General features: G+C 32.4%; 3 protein-coding genes across 4 annotated transcripts; all 3 read right to left on the reverse strand.

The window, feature by feature from the left end:
* Positions 1-354: 354 nt before the first annotated feature.
* Positions 355-3792, reverse strand: LOC123920946. Of its 2 annotated transcripts, none has more exons than XM_045973306.1 (5): positions 3482-3792; positions 1781-2037; positions 1298-1388; positions 837-903; positions 355-744 (listed from the first exon to the last, which is right to left on the reverse strand). In XM_045973306.1, exons 1-5 carry the CDS (start codon positions 3526-3528, stop codon positions 691-693), a joined length of 516 nt encoding a protein of 171 aa, XP_045829262.1. In that variant the 5' UTR covers positions 3529-3792; the 3' UTR covers positions 355-690. The 2 variants fall into 2 exon arrangements, with proteins under 2 accessions (XP_045829262.1, XP_045829261.1); XM_045973305.1 differs by having other exon boundaries at positions 837-957; positions 3482-3777.
* Positions 3793-16736: 12944 nt separating this feature from the next.
* Positions 16737-17859, reverse strand: LOC123921799. Its single transcript, XM_045974477.1, has 2 exons — positions 17582-17859; positions 16737-17487 (listed from the first exon to the last, which is right to left on the reverse strand). The coding sequence occupies exons 1-2, from the start codon at positions 17757-17759 to the stop codon at positions 17195-17197; spliced, it is 471 nt and encodes a 156-aa protein (XP_045830433.1). The 5' UTR covers positions 17760-17859; the 3' UTR covers positions 16737-17194.
* Positions 17860-20081: 2222 nt separating this feature from the next.
* LOC123881686 (TBC domain-containing protein C1952.17c-like) lies at positions 20082-24673 on the reverse strand. The gene is made up of 9 exons (XM_045930408.1): positions 24213-24673; positions 23981-24073; positions 22822-22926; positions 22592-22744; positions 22407-22505; positions 22191-22319; positions 21551-21730; positions 21351-21467; positions 20082-21271 (listed from the first exon to the last, which is right to left on the reverse strand). Exons 1-9 carry the CDS (start codon positions 24552-24554, stop codon positions 21092-21094), a joined length of 1398 nt encoding a protein of 465 aa, XP_045786364.1. The 5' UTR covers positions 24555-24673; the 3' UTR covers positions 20082-21091.
* Between the last annotated feature and the right edge of the window lie 1008 nt (positions 24674-25681).

The following is a 25681-nucleotide window of genomic DNA, read 5'->3' on the forward strand; positions in this document are numbered from 1 at the left end:
ACTGATTTGTCAAAAAGAAAATAAAAATTAGTCAAAACTGTTTACATAGATTTTTCATGCGCATCTTCTACCTTGCATACAAGCATTACAAAATTATGAACAACATTTTCATGTGCAATTTAAATTTTAAACACCTGTTCACACAAAAAAAAAAAAGTCTAAAATCGTTTTTTCTCTCCAATAGTGTCATAATCCCTCATACAGGATATCTTAAAAAAAACTGTATACCGTATGGTCATACTAATCAATGCTAACTAATAGAGTTATGCATGCAACCGATACGGTACAAAGCCAATTTTTCCAATAACAAAAGTAGTCTAAGCACTGTAAAACTAAAAAATATACTCACAAGGATAAAAGAAGAGAGACATCTTATTACAATATTACCTCAGGCACAAATGACACGAACAAGAAACCTGACTTATGTAAATGCATAATTACAGGTAACATTAACAACTTCTGCATCGAGCAAGGCTGGTTTTAGTTTGAAAACGGTATACAGTCATTTACAGGTAGGCAAAAAACAAAAGGACTGCCTTAGTGTTTGAAATTACAATGGAAGAACAAACTTGTGTTTGATCTTTTAATGTTCTCAGCAAGACTATGAATTAAAGCCTTTCATGAGTTAAACACAGCATATGAAGTATAAACTAACTTAAAAACAGCTTCAGCATTTTAACCTCTCAAGTCTCAACCATACATTCCTTCACTCTCCCAAACATCCACAAGGAATTCAACCATTTCCTATTTTTGAAAACCAAATTGCCAATTAGTAATTCTGAATTCTCAGCTCAATTGTCCCGGCAAGGAACTATAAATATACATGAGACACTTACAGATAAAGGTACGGACTTTGGGAAAGGTTGTCTAGTTCCAAGCAAACTTTCATAAGTTGCATTCCGACTACAGTAAACACAAAAACTGATAAGCCATCCACAGGGGAGAAACGCAGAAAGACTGGTAATCACAAATGGTGGCGATTAGCTTGCATAAAGCCATATAAACATAACAGCTATCAATAAAATATTTTGATTTGAGTAATCAAAAGCTTTCAATAGCTTAAAAATATGCCTTGTGCTTTCAATCATTAAGAAATTGCAAAGGCACAAAAGGAGAAACAAAACAAAAAGAAAGAACGTCAAAATATGAGCAAAAGGTGCAGATTGTGTGTACAGTTTAGAGGTGAATCAGGATGCATCTTGGATATGGTTGTACAACAAGGTCTGTAAATCATATTTACAATTGGCTAGAGAGTATATAGTTAATTGTGTTAAATGTAATGCAGTTGATGACATACTTTAGTCGGGATTCTTGTTTTTGTTGGCTTTGCTTCTCAGATAAGCCCCGTCCAACCCACTGAAGTCTGCTTTCATTCCAAAGAAGAAGACCTGCAATGAAGAACAGCATGTATGCCCACAGAAATTAACCTTAACGGCTTAACCTTTAAGTAAGTCTCACAAATAACATAGAATAGTATATGCAAGTAAACTAAAATCAATGTTATTAGAACAGTGTATCCAAATAATGAACAAAACAAACCGAGTAAAAAATATCATATGCCATGTGCCAACAGCTCTGTGAAGAAAACCTTGGTCACATGACTGGACCTGATGGGATGGGGGTTTGATCCTCCGCTTGTCAAGTTCCCCCCTCCCTATCTTGGTCCTAAGGGCTTTGATATAAACAAAAGGAAAAGGTTTATGTGGTTACACTAAAAATATAGATTAGCATTCCAATATTGATTGCTAAGAAGAAAAACAAAAACAAAAATAGGACTTGCCTTGGTTTACAAATTCAGGATCAGTGCCTGCAGTAGAAGTTGCACTGCTTTGATACAGGATTTGATTTAAAGTACTGACAGATGATATACTTCGTTGAGATTGAATTGTGCTGTTATCCAGATCACAAGGGCTAGAACTCCAGAATCCATCTGATGCGGATGGTTTTCTCATTGTCTGCCCCTGAATTCTTAGTCCTTTGGCCGGCTCATCGACAGCAATAATTGGTGTAGGTTTCACACAGCATCCAAAACAACCACTGCACTGTTATAAAACAAGTTAAATAACAGCAAAACATAAGCCATTGTAAAGTCTACAAGTTCATGTCGCCCATTTAGCAATTTACTCTCCACAGCAAAACATAAGCCATTGTAAAGCCTACAAGTTCATGTCGCCCATTTTGTGATTTACTCTTCCAGAATTGTTTCCTTAAAAAGGCTATTATATAAAGCATCATTATTCATCAACCATAATGAACTCTCTTCCAATATTCACTATTTTCCTAGGAGAAGCACCGGTTTCTTCTCTTTAATAGCATGTTTTCTGCTTTTGTTGCTATATAAAAGCGTATTTGACTTTTTGCCCAACACCATAATTTTCTGTTTTTTGACTTCTTTTAAACCACCAGAGCAGTTTCCTAATGATTCACAGCACAGCCAAACAAACTTTAAATCCAGCAGAATTTTTTATACAATCTATATAATTGATTTCTCTAGTAGACTTTAATAGAAAATACTTCTAGGGTAAAATTAGTTATATATAACTAAGAAGTGCTATAAGTAGAACTCCACTCTTCTATATTAAGCTGTCAACAGCACACTAATCAATAGTCACATCAGATCCCCTAATTTATTCATAAAAGAGAGAAAAAAAAAACTTATCCACAAATTCTTGAAACATCGATATCTATATGTGCGTCCAATGTTCACAATACCTCCCAATAAAGAAATGCCTTTTTTGCCCATTGAGTGCAGCGCAGTTGGTAGCTGTCAAGGACATTGATTTGCAGGGGTTTGGGTTCGAACCTAAGATTCCTCATTTCTCCACACTTAAAGTGTGTGGGTCTAGCCACGAGGCTACTTGACAATTAAAAAAATGCATTTTTTCTCCTTCAAACCCTAATTTTAATCATTCCCTAAGAAGCAAAATAGTTATAAATAACTAAGGAATGTCGGTCCCTTTCTTATTGATAAAGCATACTCCCTCCTCCGGCCACTATTATAAGCAAAAATTTCTGGTCTTTAATAATATCAGTTGTTATTCAATGAACCTAAAAAGTGCTTATATATAAATAGTGAACGAAAAGAGTATGAATAAATAACCACAAGAGTAGTGAACTCCCAAGAATAGACAAGACATAAATTATTAATGCAAAGAAAAGAAAAGGATGAAAAAACTGTAGATAGTGTAGCAAAGACTTGTTAGGTGAATTTATGACACTAAATAGGTTTGAGTAGTAAACAGTAAAAACCTAATTTTGATTGGCAAACCCTCCCCTTTTGATATAAATAAATAATACAGTACAAGTCAAACAATTGAAAGATTCAAGCCAAAATTGATACCTTAAGCTAGAAATGGAAATTGAATAAAATGAAACAAATTGATTGAGAAATAGTACCTAATAATAATGAATCCTATATATAGGTATGTGTATATATAATAAAAATAGCAATAGCAATAGCAATAGGAAGTGACTCACTCACCCCATGCAAGCGAAGAGGTCAGTGATCCAAGCGGTAATCATCAGCATCTATTGTTGTTGTTGTTCACCAAAAATCAAGAGAAGCACATAGAAAGAAATAGAAGAGATTTTTGTTTGTTCCTTGGAAGAAGAAGAAGAAGAAGAAGAAAATGAAAGACACGGTATAGTTGTGGGTGTGTGTGTTACCTTCGTTCCTTGGATATTAACGTGTCTGCTGCTGCACTACTGTCACTGTCTGTCGTTTAACCAACGCTCAACAGGAGAGAGAGATACCCACACACACCACTCAGCAGCTACACTTACCTGACTCATATCTCTCATTTATTTCATTTTCAAAACTATAATAATTATTCACATCTCTGTTTCTTTTCGGTCCACTAGACTGCATAATATGATATCAATTCAATCCTCTCCAAATCATAGTTGCGGGAATTGAACTATATTTTTTATATCATTACTAGACCAATTAATAATTCGTTAAAATAAATAAGTATTTAATTATTCAATAAATATTTGTTTGTAATTAATATAGGAGGGAATAATAATTTTCATATTCATTAAAAATGAAAACATTTTAGACTATGTTCAACTTTATACTTTAAAGTTTAAACTATAGTATCTCGTTTGTTTAGATATATCAAATTTTGAATTTATCTAAAAAGTGAATATTTTCTTATAATCAGTATCGGAGTGAGTAAAAAGTTATAAAATAAAAAAAATTAGATTACGGGATGCACATCTCATGCAAGTCAAATTAAAACAACAATTTTATTGAGAATTTTCTATATAATTTATCGATTATTAATTGCTGTATTCTAGACTTAAATCTAACAAGAGAGATGAGTAGAAAATTTAATCATTTCTGTCAACCGGAATGATCTATGTATAAATTATGACTATGCTTTCTTAAATATGAATTTCATTAGAGGTCTAAATGAACTAAACCAAAATTATTAGAGATAAAAGGAGAATAAGTTTCAATCTAAATATAAATAAAGTTATTTATAAAAAAAATCTAAATAAAATTAATGGAAGAAAAATCAAGTTTAGTTAAATAGTGAGTTAAGCCTTTAGATTTAGTCTAATGGTAAGAAATTTGAGTAATATCCTAAAAGTTCTTGGTCGATTTTCAATTTCATTGGAAAAAAAATAAAAATAGTGAGCTTCAATCAAATCAAATATTTTCATCAATAATTAATACTCTTTATTGGCTGTTACTCTGTCAAATACCTACGACCAATCGACCATAATATTGCCAACTGGCTCATGAATTAACATATTTAGTAAGTGGACTTTCATAATAATTCATGAACGATTATACACAGATGAATTTTGATCATTGTCTTTGGAACATTAGTAGACAACTAAAATAATATTTAATTACCAATGTATTAAATATATATTTTAAAAATGTTTTCTTTATTTTTTAATTGACTCTTTTAGAACGCCAATTATCAAGATATTAAAAAAAACATATTTTTATATAAAAAAAAAAAAAAAACATATTTTTGTCATATATCCCACAATGATACTATATTCAACGCATAAAAAGTTCGGGTCAACCTTCTTTGATTTTTTTTCCTTTCCGTTTAGCTTGTGTAAAAAAATGCAAAATAAATGAAATAGCATAATACAGATATCACTCAAATGACTCTGCCTTTCTTATCTCTTTCTTTCCCACAGTTCCATTGCATCAAATATTCCTTCTTTACATGTCTTGGAAAATAAAATATTTTACTATACATTTATTCTCTTACGTTTATTTTTTGTTTTAATTTGGTCTCTTTAAAACGTATTAATTTGGTTCTTTACGTTTTTACCGTTTTCATTAGTTAGTCATTTCCGTTAGTTTTGTCACATGTAGCAATCGATTTGCATATGTGGACAGATACGTGGACACTTGGACACACGTGTATAGTTCAAACGGTGTTAGTGACAAAATTAACGGAAAACATTAAATTGAAACCTAATGAAAATATAACGGACCAAATTGATACTTTTTAAACATAAGAGACAAAATTAAAACCTAAAATAAATGTAAGGGACAAAGGTAAAGGTAAGCCGAAATAAAAAAGACAATGACATGATGGGTTGCTCTGGACAAGCACAGGGAGCTTCTACAAATCTTATAAGATCAAAGATCAAGTGACATAGTAGGTGACTCTAGGGAGCTTCTACAACACATATTAAGGGCATATAAACAATGAGATGTCTCAAACAACCTGATCCGAAATGGTTGAGTTTTAGGTCAACCCATCATGTAGCTATGGAGTTGATCTCAACTAAAATTTGATTTGATTGTTTCTGTTGAAGTTTTTATGTCTTTCAATCTTTTTATGATTCACCTACTCGTGCAGTATCCAATTTCCAAACAATGGTTATTTAAACTGATTATACATATAAAAAAATAAAAAAATAAAAATTGATTTATTTTGAAAAATCTAAAGAAATACAACTCATGTTAAGCGTCAGCAATTTTAAAGGAGTGGGTATTACATGAACAACAAAGATTTTCTTCCATTCACCAGGTCACACAATTAATGTTAGGAATAAATTCCTACCAACTGCAACTAGTCCCTGTTTCTCCTTTTTACAGCTTGACTACCCGGATCTATCCATATCACTATATTAGACAATTCATATCACTATGAATGACTAAAACAAATGGGGTCATGATGTAGAATTAAGAGAGTGATGCATTAAAGAGCACAAAAAAAAAGTAAAATATATAGATAACAATATATTGCAAATAATTCCTTCAAAAAAAAAAATTGCAAATAATTCTCATCTTTGTTTCGAGTTATTATATCGTTAAAGGAGGTGGGCGCGTATTAATTGTGCTCCGCTGATCCAGTGAAAACCGAAAAAATACTGTAACAACTAACAAAGGTACCTTCTATTGACCATCTTGACAAAGTAACAAAATCCACACAAGTGACATATCAAATATTGCGCAGAGCAAAACAAGTACAGGGAGATAACTTCATCAACCAATACAAAGTAAGTAGGGAGCAAGCTAGAGGCCTCGATCCAGTACAATTGACTAACAATATCTTCATATTTATTCCTTGTATTAGAAGTTGCTAATTATCTTCCCTACTTCTTAGACAGAATAGAGGCCAGGCCAACTCTCCATCCATACAACATAGACAAGCTGTGCCTTTGAGGAACAACAGAAGCCAGACCTGTTCGCAAAGTATAGATTGGCTTAATCTCCTGTGTGGCACTACTTGGACTTATATCCACGGACCTGAATTGATTTTAAAAAAATAGCGATCACATTACTGGAATTCAATACGCATTAAGAGTAAATGAAACAAAAACGAGTAGAGCATCATTTGGACTGTCACAAGTCAGTAACATTGCATGTCAAAATAAATCAGTCATCTCTATAACCTTAGTATACATGGGCAAAGGAGAAGAAAAATTATGCCGATCAACTATGACTTCGGCAAGTGTCTCATCCACTAGCTTATAATTGAGTATTTGAGTAGTTTATTTAAGCTTTGTTTGACAAAAGGAAAAGCATTTAATGAACAAATTAATCTCATTTTCATTAGCTTAGAACATTTGTTCATAAACTACTTGAACATGTTATGAACTCTAGAAAATATCATAGAGGATTTTATTCATTTTTCAGAAAAGGTCTGCGACCTCCCAAAAGAGAGTCGTCTTATTACGCTGTAGAACAGTTTTTCATTATTTCTTTCCTGACGCCTCTACGTTTTCTCCCTAATTCCTATTTATATCCTATATTTTACTACCTTGATGCTATGACGGCTATACACTAATGAATTCTAATAAGGCGAAATCTGGGGATGCCCAACATACTTGTGTCTCACTTACTATGTCATCGGAAGAGCTTATATTTTGTAACAATATACATTTGGCTTTTATACTTGCAGTCAGGGACGGATCCAGAAATTTTGAGCAATGGGGGCAATAAGTATAGTATACTATGGTCTAAATATAAGTAAAAATTAGTCAAATTTTTAAAGGAGAATGCTAACGTCGTCTGTCCTAAAGACACATGTTAGCAGAACTCAATATAGAAAATTAATCTTAAGAGATGTGCATTTAACTTTCTAAAAGTCAATTTTTTGTTTTTCTCAATGTAAAACTTCTACTTTTGTGTTCCTTAACATGTGTCAATGCAAGACCTTTTTTTTAATACATCTGATTTAAATTTTAAACCAAATACATAAACTTTTGTTACTATTTTTTACTTATATTTGAGTTTGGAGAGAATAGAGCCTGTAAAATCAGTTCTCCATAAGTATCATTTCTCTCTCATTTGTAAGAAAAATAAGTGGGTGCCTACACAAGTTAATACGTAGCAGTGTATATAGTTTTATGCCTTCAGTCCCTTCTCTTTATACTTGGTGTATATGTATATATAAGGTTGCTTAAAACATAGTGGGTGCGGGTGCCTACACAGGTCATTACGTAGGTCCGTCCCTGCTTGCAGTTACCTCCCTATCCAATTAAAGTTACAAAATTCCCAAAGTAACGCTTTGTATTCCCTCTTTTATTATACTAACTTATATCTTCTTTTCATATTACCGTTTCTTTTCTTCCCAAAGTTTCTCCTTTGTGTATCTTTTGACTTTCAATGGTAACCCAACAAATACCTCTCCCATATTTTTCTTTTCTCAAAATTTCATTTCAGTTCTTAATTTTTTACTTTAGATTGCAAGAAAACGAGGTAGACAAGGAAGGGGATTATGGTTTGGTCCAAAAAAAGAGGAAAAAGGAAGGGGATTATGGTTTTATTACAGTGCATTTTAAAGAGGAAGAGTTATGCCTCAACGTGAGCTTTGTTTCTAAAATGGATGAGGGAGATTTAAAGACCACGGCTGGAGACTTGACTAAAGAGAAGGTGGGGATGCAATTGGTACAAAAATATTCACACACATTCCGACATCATACATTTTATCAAACTCAGATAGAATCCCACAAATCAAGACTCCTATTGACAGTTGAATGAAAGCAACACTAAGACATGTGGCTGCAACCATGCCGATAGCTTTAAACTCCCTGTGAAAATCTCAACAGGAGCTTAAAATCGGCAGATTTTTTTTGGGTCGTAAATAAAGATCTTAAATATCAAGATTAGAATAATCTAAAGCTCCAGGTATTTTAGATATCAATACTAGAACAATCTAAAAATACAAATTTGTTTACCTGGAAGCTTTAAACTATAAGCAATGATACAAATGAACTCAATAAAAATCTTTCTCTGCCTCAAACACTGAAACAAACAGGTATACAATGCTTGAAAACACTTAAAAGAAACAATGGTTTCATCACTTTCGAACGATGGTCAAACATCAACTTAAAGAGACTATGAAGCTTAAACTTGGGGAGAAAAGGAAAAATCTTAGCAAATTTTATAAAATTGTTCTTGGGGCCCCATAATGGTTGGCTTAATTGTTATGTGGACTGGAGTGTGTTTAACAACTATATACTACTCCGTCCCAAAATATAAGCAAAAGGAGGTCAACAAAAGTGAATGTATCTGGACTAAATTTTAAACCAAATACATCAACTTTCATTGACCAATTTTTGCTTATATTTTGGGACGGAGGGAGTATCATTTAACTTGTGTGCGATATAATTTACCTTCTAATAAATCTCCTAATTACTAAAATAGAAGCACCCTAATTACTAGTAAAATAGAAGTATCCTATTTACTAAAATAGAAGCATCCTAATTACTAGTAAAATAGAAGTATTCTAATTACTAAAACAATTGTTCCTAACACACCCTGAATTATAGTAACCAGCTGAGCTACTTCCAGCCACCTCTTCATGTAAACCCCTTCAAAACCATCCTGTGACTGCTGCCCATCACTAACAATACTACCCTCTAGAAGATCAACCTTGTCACCAAGGACTCTTGAAACAGTGAAACTGCTCTCCTGCATAAACTGCTTATCATCTGATTAAGCCTGGTCTTCCCTTCCACACACACACACCAGAATCTGGTGTACCAGCTCACCATGTCTGCTCTAAAAGTTGTAAACTGAAAGCAACGGAACCTATTTGTTTGATAACTTGTTAAGGCACATACTATCATGCTGCCAATTTGGAGCAAACTTGCCTTATATTGTGCCTTGCATGTTCCTAGTCTTCTGTGCTGGATGATTAGTGGTTCATATGCTCTTCTGCATTTTCCAGATTATGTTTAAGTTGTTGTAGCACTTCATCTATGCTGATTAGGTCTTGCACGACACCTCCACCAAAACTTCCCGGGTACGAATTTAGATAGGGAAGGTGGAGCCCTACCATAAACTACCTCAAATGGTGTACACACTGCTGCCCATTATAATTGGCATTATACACCAGTACTCTACCCCATGATAAAATTTATATAAACATATCTTTATGTTGTTTTACATTTATCAACCAGTTCAACAGCTAATTCACCAAACACTTCAAAATCAATGAGCTAGTTTTTCAACTCTAAGCTATCAACTAGGACGCGTTTATCTACTAAGATTAGCTTATCTTCTACTTTTGCCAAACAAAGCCTACAACATTAATAAAAGTGTGTACACATGGCAAATGGATGTGATAAACCCTAAAAATAATAGCTATGTAGCATCGCGCACTTCAGATTGAAGGCGTGTCTGACAAATGTTAGTGACACCGACATACGTGTTTACATTAATTCAATAATAACTACTAGTATTTTCTCATATTATGACTAGTGTTTGCGTGTCAGTGTTGTGTCCGGTGTCCATGTGACAGAGCTTCATATTTTGAGTCTGAATCTAATAAACACGCATACGAAGAATGAATCTACAATTAGTCGAAAGAAAACATACGGTTGATGAGACGAAGCATCATTTGCAAATGTTGACATGCCTTGTCTTTGTTTATGCTTAGGGTTTGCTGTACACATTATATAGACTCGTCCTTTGCGTTTAATAGTCCTACAATACTCACACATCTTCTTCACAGATGAACGCACCTTCATGATTTCTGAACAAGTAAAATCAACAAACTATCATATAACTATCATACTACATCACAAATATGATTCTACAGGAAGCATATGAATACAAAACAGTTGAATTGAATGAAATCGAAAGCAACAGTAACAGAAATGGGGATGGAAAAAGGAGGAAAACCTGGATGAGTTTATCTCTGTTTCTGGCGGCTTCTTTCTTACTCCGACGAAATCCAGCTGCGTTTTCTGGCAAGTGGAGTTCAATTCGACGATGATGACTGCAACAAACAACAAGGGCAAAGCGGAAAATGAATGATGGGCTTGGGCTTGGGCTTGGGCTTGGGCTTCTTCAATTCGAAATGGATTGGACTCTTGTGATTAGAATCAGAAAAACTCTTCCACACACCCCCCACCCTACCCACAATTCTTTTATCGCCTAAATTTCCAATTTTTCCTGTGCAAAAAAAATGTGGAACTTATTTACGAATTTTTTTACTGTTGAAAATAATATTTTATACTAAAAAAAGTTAAAAATATTTTCCAAACTTTTTATGCATGGACAAAATTGGACTACGTAAACATATTTTATTTATAATTTGTTTAATGTTAATATTTAATAAGAACTGAATCTCTTCGACTTTGCACTTCAAAAAGCTATTAAGTGCGTTCAATCAGCTCTACAACATAGTCAATTTTATGTGAAATGTTATGTGAAAATCTAGTTGTGACAATTTTATGAGAATTTTCTCTCTCATACTCACGTTATATTCTTATTTCCTCCCTCCCCTATCTCTCTATTGTTTTTGTCCAATAAAAATAAGGGAAAGAAAAGTGTCCAAAGTTGTTAACAAATTGATGTTCCAATAACACTCCTTATAATATATTTATATTTTGCTTGTTAAAAAAAAAAACTAATACTATTACACTTTTTATGTTTAAGACAAGCATTCCAAATTAATTTTAAACATTATCTGATCTCTAGTAACAAATTCTACAATCAGATATGTACCCGCACTTGAAAAACTCCGTTTTCAAACTTTTGCGTGTTCATTAATCAAATGATAGCAATAATTTTCTGTGCAGATAATTACAATATACAATACCATAATACAACCTTAATTAATCATAGAAAAGAATGACGTAAAAGAGGAAGCATTATTGGTGAGTGTTTATTTATTATAAAAATGGTGGGTTAAGAGGCAACGTTTACTCTTTAGGCCAAAAAGCATGGGATCTTTTTTCATATTTGTGGAGATGGACGTATGCAATGTGTGGTCCACATGACATGAAAACAACCAAGTTTCCTAGAAACTTCCTTTTCCTATATTAAACAATCCAAAAAACAATTAACATAAAGTTGATCAAGTTATATGGAAAGTGAATGAATCCAATAGCATTGGTGAGATTTGAATATGTCATCTTGCTTTGTAGTTGCCGTTGAAAATGGGTGTGTGTGTGTGTCGTTCTCTACTTTCATTAGCTTTTGCCAACAAAGCTTTGATCACTAATCACTCAAACTCAAACTCCCCTCATTGTAAATTGTGAAATTTTAGAGTTAATAAATTGTAAATGTGTGTGTGTGCCGTTGAAAGTCTATATTAATATGTTTTTATTTCTCAAGAATCATTTCTTATACTTCTCAAGAAGAATTAAAAATATGTGATTCTTTCTCTAAAGAATAAATTGAGATATTAGTTATTAGGAGCACTTGCACATGTCGTATAAAAAGAGGCATCTCTTCGAAGTCTTTTTCTTTTTGGTAGATGTATTTCTTCAAAGTCTAGTTGTCAAATAATAGAAGTCTAATTAATAATGACCAATACATGTTTAGCTCTCCTAGGATTGTTATAAAAATAATCCACATGATCCTCAACCACAATTTTTTTTTTTTTTGTATTTATCTATATTAATAATTTGCTAGGAAAAATCCCATCCATCTATTGCACTTTGTGGACTATGAATTATGCTTTAATTTGCCTCAATATATACAGTGATCAGATAAGGAATAACAGACAGGTAGAATGTCAATTCGAGTATATGTGTTATTTTTTTTTGAATGGCATGCATAGCTATGTGTTTTTTTTATAAGCAAATAATTAAATTATAAGAAGTATAAGGTGTACTCAACTCTTACAATTTGGTGAACCTCCATTATATACTATGGAGGCAGGCTAATGGATTATTACATCAATCAGAGAACTTATAACAAGAATTGTTCCCTATACGACCTATAAATCAAAACCACGTAATAAAAATTATCTGATCCACTATGACAGACACATTAACAACAACTTCTCTAAACATTGTGTTGTTTCGAGCACGCCATAAACTCCACGTGGTAGCTAACCAAATACACGACAAGGATAAAGCTTGTTGAGAGGAAAATAATGTGGCTGCAAATTAAGCATATTCTTGCCAATCAATACTTATACTACTAATACTATATATGTCCATTAACTTAAAGATTTAATTTGGTTCTTTTAGAGAATATGGTTTCAATATTGGCCATTCATCATCAATCAATTTTTATTCTAGAAGTATACGTAACATGGTCATATGGATAACGTACGGGCTTTATTTAAAATAAAAATCTTATCTGTTTTAGATAATTAAATGAGTACAAATTAAGATGAAAGATTCCTATAATCGTACGTTGGGATTTCCCCCAGCATGTAACCATTTACCATTGTCTAATCAAATTATTAAATTAAAAGGGGACTATTTAGCATTTTTCTTAACTTATAATAGCATTTTTTTTTAGAAAATAATAGCATAATTTTGATAAAATAAAAAAATTGCTATGCATTGTACATTAGATCACTAAATTAATAGATAAATGAATATTTTGTAAGTAAATGAATATTTTGTAAGAAAAAATTCTATCATTTAAAAAATTGTAATAAAAAATCAAATATTTTTTTATGAATAAATGCAAAAAACTAATCTAATGGTTATAAACAATGCGTCAAAAAAAAAAAAGGTTATAAACAATGAAATTGTTTCCGTCAAAAAATAATGAAATTGTATTTTTTTTATGAAACTATTTTCTTTAAAATATAATAGTCGACAAATATCTTTTAATTTATAATAAGTGTATTGGTACATTCGAATTTTTTAATATATTATAAAAGTTCAAGAAAAAATTAGCATTGTATATAATAAAACACTGGAATCTTTTAGCAACTTTGAATGGCCAAATTAACAAATTAAAAATACTTTATATTAACAAATCACATGGTTTTGTTCATTTTCTATTCAAGGTGTGAATGATTGAAACATATACGGTTGTTGCATGATGCAGCACTCATGATAAGTGCCATTTTATTATCTATAGAAAAATTATTTATAAAGAGGTAAGAGTACGAATTCCAAAGATTTTAGTAATTCACTTAGAAATGAATTTACTTGATAAAAAATAAAAAACACAAAATACATACAAATGTTGTATTGTGCAAGCACACAAACATAGGAGATCCAAATTCAAAATTTTGCCGCATTATTTAATGTTATAGTGTTCTGATATACTCCACACAAATTTTGCCGCATTATTTAAAAAGAGAGTATATGGGTGCGGAGTGGAGTGATACTCGGCGTGCATGTTATATTTAGGACCTTTTTGAGCAAAAGGGCACATGAATGAATTGAATTTACATCGAAAATAAAAATATCTTGATGTTGTATTATTGTATAGTGTTAGACTGAATGGTAGAAGATGATTTATAAGATGCATCTTCTTTTCAGAAAGTTCATACCACAAGAACTATTTAGTTGTTTGTACTTGACTTGAAGCAATTTTGGGATGTGTAACATTTTAGGAAGTTTCCAGAAATTCTAGAGCGACGATAAAACACATTGAAAAGATTATGTTATGTTTATGGAGGTAATAGTATGTGAAGTTACAAATGGTATCAAATCAGATATCTCTCAATATAATGTGGTTCGGGGATGAACTAAGCAAGAATTGGTGGGAACAAGCCCCAGAACGCGGAAGAGAATGATTGTAAGTACTTTTTAATGTATATATCCAAACTTAAATAACTTATTGAGTATAAGAGCTTACGATACTATAAGTATTTGTATAATATGTTTATCCAAATGGGACCAAATTACACAAGTTTCAAGACTATTCCCCTAATTTCATATATAAGCAAAAATTTCCCTTTTAAATTCATTGAATAACATGTATTTATTTTATATTATTGACTAAATACATTCGTTATTCAATAAACATGAAAAAAATATTTATTTATATACAAGATCAAAAAGAGTATTTTGTTATATTAGATTCGTTAATTAGTATATTCCACTTGTTAACATTTTCTTTAAAAATATTTTAAGTTTAAAAAAAATAAAAAATTCTACCAACTTGTACTACTACCTTAATAAGACTACACTAGTAATTCACATGGGTAGTTCAATAATTGGCTAAGCATGTTGAGTGACGAAGGGGATGTAGACATGGTGGTACCATTTCAAGTCACTCTGGCTTCTCATTGATTGAGAATTGAGATAATTAGTCAAACACTCAATATGTGTTTGTTGGGTAACCGACTTTTTTGTATTTATTTTCGATCATGCAACTGCTTTCACGCCACGCCATCAACACAATCATCAAATAAACTTCAAGTTGTTTTTTCTCTCTAAATAAACTTGAATGAATGAATTTCGATTTAGTGGTAATTAACGTTGGATTTGATAGGGATGACCATAATTTAATCCTCCACAACTATAATTGAAAGAAGTTAAAACTGACTCATAAATCAGATTAAATGGTCCAATGAACAAGATATTGGTGGTGAAACCAAACTTAAATGAATGATTTTTCTTTGAAATTAATTGTTTAAAAAAAATTCGAGTTAAATTCATAAGAATACTCCTAAAAATTGGAGAATTCAAACAAAAAATAATATAAATAATAAGATTAAAAAAAAATAGAAATAGAATATGGGACGCACATATACATACACTACACATAGGGTAAGAGCCCCACACGCTGCTACTCCCAATTTTGGTTTCACATAGAAGGAAGGAAGCAGGGGTTAGTTGATAGAACAAATTGGCCTAATGGGACAAATAAGCTGATATCATGATTCTGTTTCACCATAACACGACCCAGATTACCCAACAAATTTTTCAGTTGCCTATGTTATTTCTAGTCTTTTGGAAACTATTGCTGCTTTTCCAACATGCATTGGTCGACTGCCCTACACTAAATGATTTTGAAGACCACAAAACAAAGGAATGTGATACAATTATTACTAGTATTTTTTTATATTTTATTTATCATTACTTTTTTTCTTATTTTTGGATAATGAAAGACAATTGTATTGCATGTGATGTGAGTTTCAAATAGTCAAATTAATGTGTTATAATTTCATGAATCTATTTGTGAGTGTCAAAGACCAATTTATCGGTTACTACCTCCGGATTTAATTATAGTTAAATTTTCTCTTTTTAGATTAATTGAAAAATTAATATATCTAATCTATAATTAAGACAGATATATTAGTTATTCAATGAATTTATAAAATGAATATTTATTTATAATTAAAGTCAGATGAAATATTTAATAAAAGAATGAAATTGGATGAAATATTTTCTTGTGTTTTGTTCATATTTTTTTTTTAGGGTAATTGGAGTTGGAGCTTAATTCTTTTATTAAATGAGGTTAAGAATTGGCCTAATCTCATTGAGGGTTTTGGCAGGGGGGGATGAATTGTTAGGGGAAAATGGATAACTTTGATCTATCCTAAAAAATAATATAACCTAAAGTATGAATTGGGTTGAGTAACGCTTGTGAGGTTAGGTCAAGGTCAATTTTTTCATTTAACTATCCACTTTGGTTCATCCACCTATTGAGAAAAGAAAGGTAACTCTCCCCCTTTGCACATGATGGTTGATGACCATGTTCACATTACAATGACTAGAACAAAATTCAGAAGGCATTAATATTGTCTTGACCGAGAAAAAACAAGGAGTTGACTTCGGTCAAGTCGTCACCCATGACTAGTCAATGAGACAAACTATAATCGTTTGCTTAAGATCGGACGATTTATAATTCAAAGTTAAATTTTTTATGTTTAGAACTCAGATGACTCTGATTTGATGACTGTAGCTTGACTGCACTCGATCTTAATTTTGTAAATTGATAATTTAACCCCCTAATTCTAACTCAAATTTCACCCACCCAATTGATAAGATTCTATCTTTACAATTCCTTTCACTAAAGTTAACAGCAAACAACACTTTCCTGTGACTATACGTCATAAAAATTGACCTTCATCATATAAATTATAATACAATTAAAAAAACAACAACTTGGTAGTATTATTTTCATTCAAGATCTACTACATTAATTTTGCATTTACATGTAACAAAATCACAACACAACTAAAACTTTGAACATTGGATTGACCGCATATTGTTTTTCTAAATACTAAATAGAAAAAGAACTACTCAATGCTAAAACTGACCTCTAAATCAGATTAAGCAGTCTAATAGGTCGGATATCAAGGGAAAAAAGGGTCTACATTAACACAATTGCCTTTGGATTTATGAAGAGACCAAAACACAAGAAAATATGAACAAAAATAAAATCATCTTCATAATTCACAAGACAAATCCAGCAACTATATTAGCCTTTGTTTGTGGTGGACCCTATTTTTCCTACCAACTGTACTTCCAAAAAAAAAAAGGTGAAAAAATAAGCATAATCACAGAATATTCATATTCACAAACCAAAAAAAAAACAACATAAAATTCAACAATAACCCAATCGTTGATTCACACGATCCCTAAGAATTCCATTATACAAAGCAACTCTGTTTGCAGGCATTCCTCTGTTCTCATTCCCACCATTACAATTCTTTGACACCTTTGATTTTGAATTTATCTTCAAAGAATGTTTAGTATTATTCATAGTATTATTAGTACCATGTTGTTGTTGTTGTTGTTGTTGGTGTTGTTTTCTGTATTCTTCTCCATCTTTACAAGAATCCATAACATCTTCTGCAAAATGAACTCTTTTCTTCTTTTTCTTTGTTTTCTTTTCATCTGTTACACAACCCAGAATTGTGTTAGCAAAATAAACACTAAAAAGATGAAATCTTTGTAATCAATGTGTAGTAATAATCAACTTATAACTTACCAGAGGATATACAAGATCGTAAAATTGGAGTTGGAGAAGAAGAAGATGGAATTTCATGAAGAGAGAATTGGGTTGGTGGGAGAGATTTCTGTAAACGGAGAGCAAGGAGGATGACTGTGCCGGAAACAGCCATGGCGGTTGCAAAAACAGCACCTTGTGAGGTTATGATTGAAGACATAGTTTTTTGGTGAAAGAAAGAAAGAAAAGAAAAAGAGAGGTTTGGTGGAAAAATTAAGAAAAGTGAAAGTGGTGTAGTCTCATATCAACAGCAGCTAAAGAGTGAAAATATTTATATTATAGTCTAAAATCAAATGGGACATTATTTTATTTATATTTTATATGGTAAAAGAGTAGACCAATCAAAATATTACTTCTTTAACAAAAAAAATTTTTTATAAAAAAAAATATATAAGGAAAAGGTATATGTATATGGTCTAAATATAGACCAGATACATATAATTTCTTTGGTTCATGAAAGTGATACGGAGAAAAAAAAAAAAAGCTACAATGATTCAGATTCAAATTCAAAATTTCACATTAAATAGAAAGTTGAAAATATTATATATACACCTATTTATGCTAAATACTAAGTACCAAAGTATTAATTTAGTCAAAAGAAAAGTACCAAAGTATTAATAGAAATTTGGAAATCTTTTTGGCAAATTGAAAGTTTGGAATTTTGATCTTATCTTTTTTTTTTCTTAATAAAAAGTTTGATCTTATCTTTACATGTATTTTATTTTGTTTTGTAAAATAAGAAATATAATTAAAGTTATTATTTGAATATGTAACTTATAAAAAATTATAATTGATATTTTATATATCTATCTACAGATTTAGAGAATCAAATTAGATCATGGGGTTTTTAACTCAATAAAAGTGGCTTAATTGATAACACATATTCGATTCAATTTATAAATGGAAGAACCAAAGTTTCATATTATGAAATAAAAATCTATAAAACCTAACACAATTAGTAATGCCAATATTATAAAATTGGATATTTTATAAATTTGTGCAAAATAAAACTCATAAGAAGAGATGACAATGAGTTTTAAATTAACCTCCAAACCAATAATAACTTTTCCTATAAACTGTGAAAAGAATCGAAGTCATGAAGATACTTGGGATGCCACTATATATGGCCTAAGATTTTATATATGATAATGATTTATCAAAATTTAGATTTTGCATAGTCTAAATCCAGTTACCACATACCGTAGCATATATTTAATGCACATGTGTTGTTTGATTAATATTAAAAAATTATTATGCAACTAGTGATGAGAGATTTGAGTAGTGTGCTAGAGGTCGTTGATTCGATTTCCAGATTCATTATAAATAAATAAATAACTATGCCATTATATATCTTGATCTTCTCATTTTCCAATCCAATATAGTTGAAAATGTCAAAGAAATTATGTAAGAAAGAAATCCAGAAAAAACTCAGAAAAATTTATATTTAAAGTAGTAGAAAAAAAAGGAAAAGAAGAGCAAAGAATTCCCTATAAAGAAAGTGGCATGCTTGCTTACAAAGAAAGTGGCATGCTTCTCTTCAAATTGTTGGTTGAATGCTCGTAGAAGTAGAATATAGCTTTGGTCATCCATGACATGTTGGTGGGACACTTCGATCACAAATATTTTGTCACATTCACATAAAAATATACATTACGGTATTTATTTTACTTTTTATTCTTTTTAGTAGTATCAAATATGAGTGTCTCTTACCAAAAAAAATATATCTAGAAAAAAAAAAAGAGTTCGTGATTAAATAAAATGACCAAAGAATATCCTCGAATTCTTGTAAGAAATTTACTTTTTACATTCTTATAATTTTTAATCTATATAGTCTAAAATAAAGAAAAGAGAGAAAATAGTATATTAGCAGGACCATAGTACTAGTAGTTTATCTTTAATTAAAAAATCATAACAAGTCCTGCACGCTGCACATTGGTGGACTAATAATCTTCTAGTACTATACTAGTATCAACTGTATCATATTTCCAAAATTACAAGCAAGAGCAACGACTAATGACTTTTCAAATTACCAAAGGATGCCCTTGGATTCTCGTGGAGTGTCAATGAAGCAAGCCCGTTGAAGCTTTCCCAACTTCAACTTGGTCTATGTGTGAAATGAAAAATAAGATAAATTTTACTAGACTAATAGTAAAAGATTTCATTTCGCGTCTTCCGAGTCTCGCACGCGCTACTTAACATTTCTATTTTACCTCATTGCAATGTAGAAAACAAGTGTATAAATAACAAAAATTGAAAAAAAAAAAAGAAAAAAAAGGAATTCACATCTTAGGATGCAAACTCAGGTGTGTGTAGTTAGAGAAATGAACCTCATCTCATAATGACATGTAGTCATTGTCTGCCAACGTTAATAACAAATAGTCAACAACATTATTTCATTTCACATATATAGACATTGTATATTATTTTCATTACTATTGTAACTACAATTAACTTGATTATATGATCACGATTGTACCCCTGTTATGTATATTTAAACACAGCTAATGCAATGGAATAATACAACACATTATTCACCATTTTCTACCTTGTGTGGGTATGTGTGTGATTCATCAATACTGTCATAGTCATTCTATGGCCAATTAAAATATGATATTGGATGGTGGATAAATTTTTATAAGGTTTACTAGTTAAAGTGCAAATGTGAATCTTATAAAAATCAAATGTTTTTGTCCTCTTCACCCTTCTTTAATCTCTCATATGAAACAATTTTGAATAAGACATAACCCGCAACTTTTGGCAGAAAAGCTTATAGTCCCAGGTTTGCTGTTATGAGCGTCGAATCCCATTGGGAAAAGGTTTTTTTTTTTCTTGGTTTTTCTACCAAGATGCTCATAATGATAGACAAGTTGTTGCCACCGTAGTTGATGAGTTCAATCTGCTCAGGCTGATACCGCTGATTTGCTCATAGTGTGCGCGTGCGTACGTTCTTTAAGTTTTCCGGCTTTCATCAACAAAGTCTTCTAGTCCGAGCTCACTTATTTTTTTTATTTTTTTCATAAAAAAATTGCACTACCTTTGGTTGTAAACATTTGCTAAAAGAATTTACGCCCCAGGCTAAAAGAATTTACGCTCCAGGCGACAAAACAGAGAGTTGTCTGAATTTTGCTACAAGTTTTCGCCTCAGGCTAAAGGAACTGAAATTTTTCTCTTTTTTTTAGCAAACTTCAACTGCTTTCTTCCTTTGCATGTATTATCAAACTAGTGCATTAACGTGTCTAGTGCTTTGCTGCAGGCGACAAAACAGAGAGTTGTCTGAATTTTGCTACAATTTTTCGCCTCAGGCTACCAGTTTTCGCCTCAGGCTAAAGGAACTGAAAATTTTCTCTTTTTTTTAGCAAACTTCAACTGCTTTCTTCCTTTGCATGTATTCTCAAACTAGTGCATTAACGTGTCTAGTGCTTTGCTGCGTATAGACATTCCGTTTTTCAAATAAACTTTGATTGAAGTATTTGAAAAATGTCCACTGTGATATCAAAGGGACAAAATATAAGATGTGTCTGGACTAATATCCTGAGCTACCTGGAGGAGGTATTCTAAGTTAATATCATCAGGATAGTGTTGTAAAAGCTTTATATTAGCCACAAAGTCACCACTCAGTAGTCTGCTTTTCACGCAAAGTAGCATCGCACAACAGATCCGAAGAAGCATATCCTGCAAAAACAGTTATAAGCAGACATAATATAATTTACAGTAAGACAATTGCCGAGGAGTTCAGCTGAGAGAGAGAAACCTGAACACCAAAAGTATTACTAAGAAGAGTATCCCATATTCTCAAAATAAACTCAAACTTGAACTCTTGGGTGAGTAGCAGTGTAATCCACCGGAATGCGTAGAATTGTGGTTTGATCTGTTCATGAGGTTATATGGCATGAGTTTTAAATAAAACTGAACTGTACAAGTGTTGAATAAAAAAATGTTGGAAGGTTCTACCTTTGTTGTAAATTCAAGATGATGCCATAACTGCTCGTCATTTACTTTAAGTAGATCTGACAAACGGGAAAGAGTAGCAAGGATACCACTTGAACTGTTGTCCAATTGTTGACAGAAATGATCCACAGAGTCACCTAAGATTCGAACAAAACATGAAAAACTATCTGCTTCTGCATTCTCCTAAGAGAAAGAAAATGAAGCATAAGTAAATAATCAACAATAAAATTCACCAACATAAAAGAGATAAAACAGAACCGTCCTAAATAATAAATAATAAAATTCATCAGCATAAAATGGATATCCGTCAACATATAATAAAGGACACTGAACCATGCTTGGCTGGTTTTGATTCATCTCTAAAACAGAAGTTAAAAATAAAAATTATCTAGCACTAGCGGTATAGCTTTCAGGCATCTGCACACGATGGGTTGAAGAGAGAAAGCATTAATGGCCTAATAAGCAAAATGGTAAAATATATTACACTCAAATTCTAATTTTCAATGCACAAGTTAGACCCGAAATTAACCATTAATTTTCGTATCCTACTGAGTGTATGTATTCATCTTGAAACAAACTATTCCATCCAATGAAAGAAAGGGAATATCACATGATAAACAGTTTCTACCAATAAAGTGCTTACAGCATTTTGCTTGTCAGTATCAGTCCTAAATACATAGTATATAGGTGCCAAGACCTCATTCATGCCTTGCACATAACAAATTGCAGGATTTGACTTCGCGAAAAGGAGAAGAATATTCTTCATGGCTTCCTATTGACAAAAGTATCAATAAAAACTCAGTCAGAGGCGAGCCCCCTAAAATTTAATACTAAACACAGGGGGAGGGGGGGCATTTACTCTATTTTTTCGACTAAATGATGTCTCTGCCGAAAAGAATGGCATGTCTGGATGCGTACGCTGCAAATCTCGATCTATCTGATCCACTATCTCTGTATGCTAGAAAAATGGCCAGCCAGTAATAAGTATTAACTTCATTATCCTGAAGGCATCCAAAGTAACTCTGAAATGGAGAACAAACTTACCTGAAAATATTGCCTCCAAAGACTTTCCTTATCGAGGCTCAGAGGGTGATCTTCCACAGAAATTTCATGTCGCCTAAGGGGGCCATCAGCGTCATTGTCCTCATGCTGCTGTGTGGAACTTAAGTCCTTAGCCTCCTTCCAGATATGCTCCGACTGTCTTAGATTCAACAATGTGTGATCAGTGAAAATTACAGTTCATGTGAAAATTGTACAAACCAGAAGTATATTACCGGATTCAGGAGAAGCTCCTCTTTCATATCAGCATACTTTTGCCTATTCTCTTCTAATTGAGTCTCCCATAGGTCATGTGATGAAGGTAAGTAGCCCAAGAGTAGCTGGTTAAGGAAATCATAACAGGACAATCAGCAGCTTATGTGCAGACATAGCCTTAAACAAAGGTTTTTATACTTTTGCAAATGAAACATAAATCTAGATATTTGCTAGTTATTTATTTTTTCTTTTTAAAAGAAAAATTTATGGAACAACCTAATCAAAGCATAAGAAATGCTCAGATTAGCACAAGATAGTCTTTACATCCTATTACAACACTGTCTATATCCTGCTACTAAAATACATAGCAACATCAAGAGACGTCCTCCACCAGTCCACCTGCTCCATATCTCTCCCGGTTGCTGCTCCTTTGATTTATTTCTCCAATCCCCTCTTATAATGTGAGTTAAAGCCCGGAAGAGCTGTCACACCCTCCCCATATATAAAACAGATAAAAATTCATACATGTTTTATTCATCGTGTACACGGTCCTATATTGCTATCTAGTATCTAGGACAACCTATATTTTGACACACCATTTATTTGTTCGATCACCAATACAGCAGGCCATTTGTTTAGCGTGATTTCTCCTTTTCCCGACCTTATTCATGTTTGCCCCTCCTTCACTAACTAAATCAATTTCACATAAGAGCACCTCAGCAAATTCATATACAAACCGAAATTCTCTATTATATCACCAATTATAGAAACCTGCATATATTAAATTAGCACAAACCAAACACTCCAGCAACTTAATTATGCCACTGCCAACACATTCAACTGCTAATCACAGTGAGAAATCAAATTTTTAGCATCCCCTCTAACTCCAATCAACCCCACTACTCGCATATCTCCAATTCTAGTTTTCAAGTCTTTTCACTTTTCTTTCTCCACTCTTACAATCTAACTCTTATTTGCTACTAAAATCTTACAATACTAGATGAACGAACGGAAGTCATAAACATACAATAAATGTTATATTCCGCACTATTGTAAGTTATCAGAGTGCTAAAGGTATCATATTCTCAGATTATTAATATGCAAATTCAACACCAAAGTTAAAAATTCAAATAAGCTAAACTAACATAGTAACATGATGAAGTTATTAATTAATATTACCTTCCAAGCTGTTGCACGCAAACCTCCTCCATTAGGAATCCCAGTGCTAGCAATTCTTCGCAACTTTTCCAAATTAATCTCCCTCCGAGAAATCTACATTAATAATAAAAAAAGGAAGAGCATAAATTACAAGAAACCCTAAGAACACAAATGCTTAATCCACACTTCATTTCAATTTTTCATGACCTAATTAACTTAATCAGAAAAACACAACCACACCTCTAACTCTAACCTCATATTCTAAATCCGATCTTTTCTCATCCAACAAAATAGACTTCAACACCGAAACCGAAGCTGCAACAGCATCTTTATTCGTCTTCTTCCGAATTCTCTGATCCTTATCGTCCTTTTCATCATCAATAGCTTCATCGCCATCATCACTCTCTCTGTGAAACCCTAACGCGCCAGGTTTAATCGGCTCCAGCTCTTCACCAGACTCGAATTCAAACTCCGATCTCTCGATTTCATTTCCTTTTTCGTCCAATCCTGAGATCATCACCAAGCTTCCAAGCCGATCAGGAAAAATCCTTCCAGGCTTGTCAGGAGTTGGAAGCTTGAGCTTGTCTTTGAACATGTCGAGAAGTGGAATTTTGAAGGGCGAGAGAGAAAGAGTGGATTCTGGTTCTGCAAATTCTGGTTCTCCATGACTGTGATATCAAACTCTCAGATTAGTGAGAAGAAGAAGAATGGTAGTTAAGGGAGTAAACGGTTGAATGACAGGTATAGTATAGGCGCCAAAAAGTACACAATATATTTGGGCCTAATGGATTGGGTCTTACATGGTCGTTGCCTCCTTTTTCTTTGAGAAAGTCCCTACCCCCACACTTGGTATCCATACCCCCACAATTTTCTTAAATTCCAATTTAACACCCACATTTTTCACTTTAGTAGTAACCTAACATGTCGATGTTTATGAATAGATGGTCCAATTATTCAATATTGACGTCAGAGACAGAGCTTGAGTTTGAGTCAATTAGCTAATATTTGTCAGGAAAATGTTATTTAGACACAATTTTTTAACAAAAATACAATAAAATTGTACTTTTAATTTTTTTAATATTTGTTGCATGCCTCAATATTCATGTTGTGAGTTGAGAAAATACGATATCGTATTTTTGTCCAATTTTTGTGTTTATATAGCACATCTCTATTTATCATTGTAATATTTTCTGAGCTTGAGTGCTCTAGTAGTTGTATGTCTTATTGTCTATTTATTTATGAATGCACCAATATAACAAAAAAATTTATTACATGTATCTCAATAAATTATAGGCAAAATCTATTAGGAGAAGCATGTGAAATTACTATTTCCCCCTTCATTCTTGTTTTAAGCAGAGGCATGTTGAGGGTTAGTGTTGGGGGGGGGGGGGGGGGGGGGGTTCTTATAGAAACAAATGTGCGTGAGGGATGGCCTAGCCGAGCATGCCAAAGTGTGGTGTTGGTCCGTGAGGCTTGGAGAGTGGTTGGAGGGATTGATTGTGAAGGTTTAAGGGTGTAGAGATCACCACTAGTTGGACCGCACATCAACGTTGCCCCTGTCATGAGATCCTTCACATGAAAAGAGAAAGGGTGAAATTCAACATAAACATTATTTTGTTGACAAATTGTTTGCAACAGAGATTAAATTATGACTTGCTTTTGGGACACACAAAACAGTAGTAGAAGGAGTGAGAATATGAGTGGAACTCATATATGAAATGG

The sequence above is a fragment of the Trifolium pratense genome, linkage group LG4, assembly GCF_020283565.1.
Source record: "Trifolium pratense cultivar HEN17-A07 linkage group LG4, ARS_RC_1.1, whole genome shotgun sequence".
NCBI classification, from domain to species: Eukaryota; Viridiplantae; Streptophyta; class Magnoliopsida; order Fabales; family Fabaceae; genus Trifolium; species Trifolium pratense.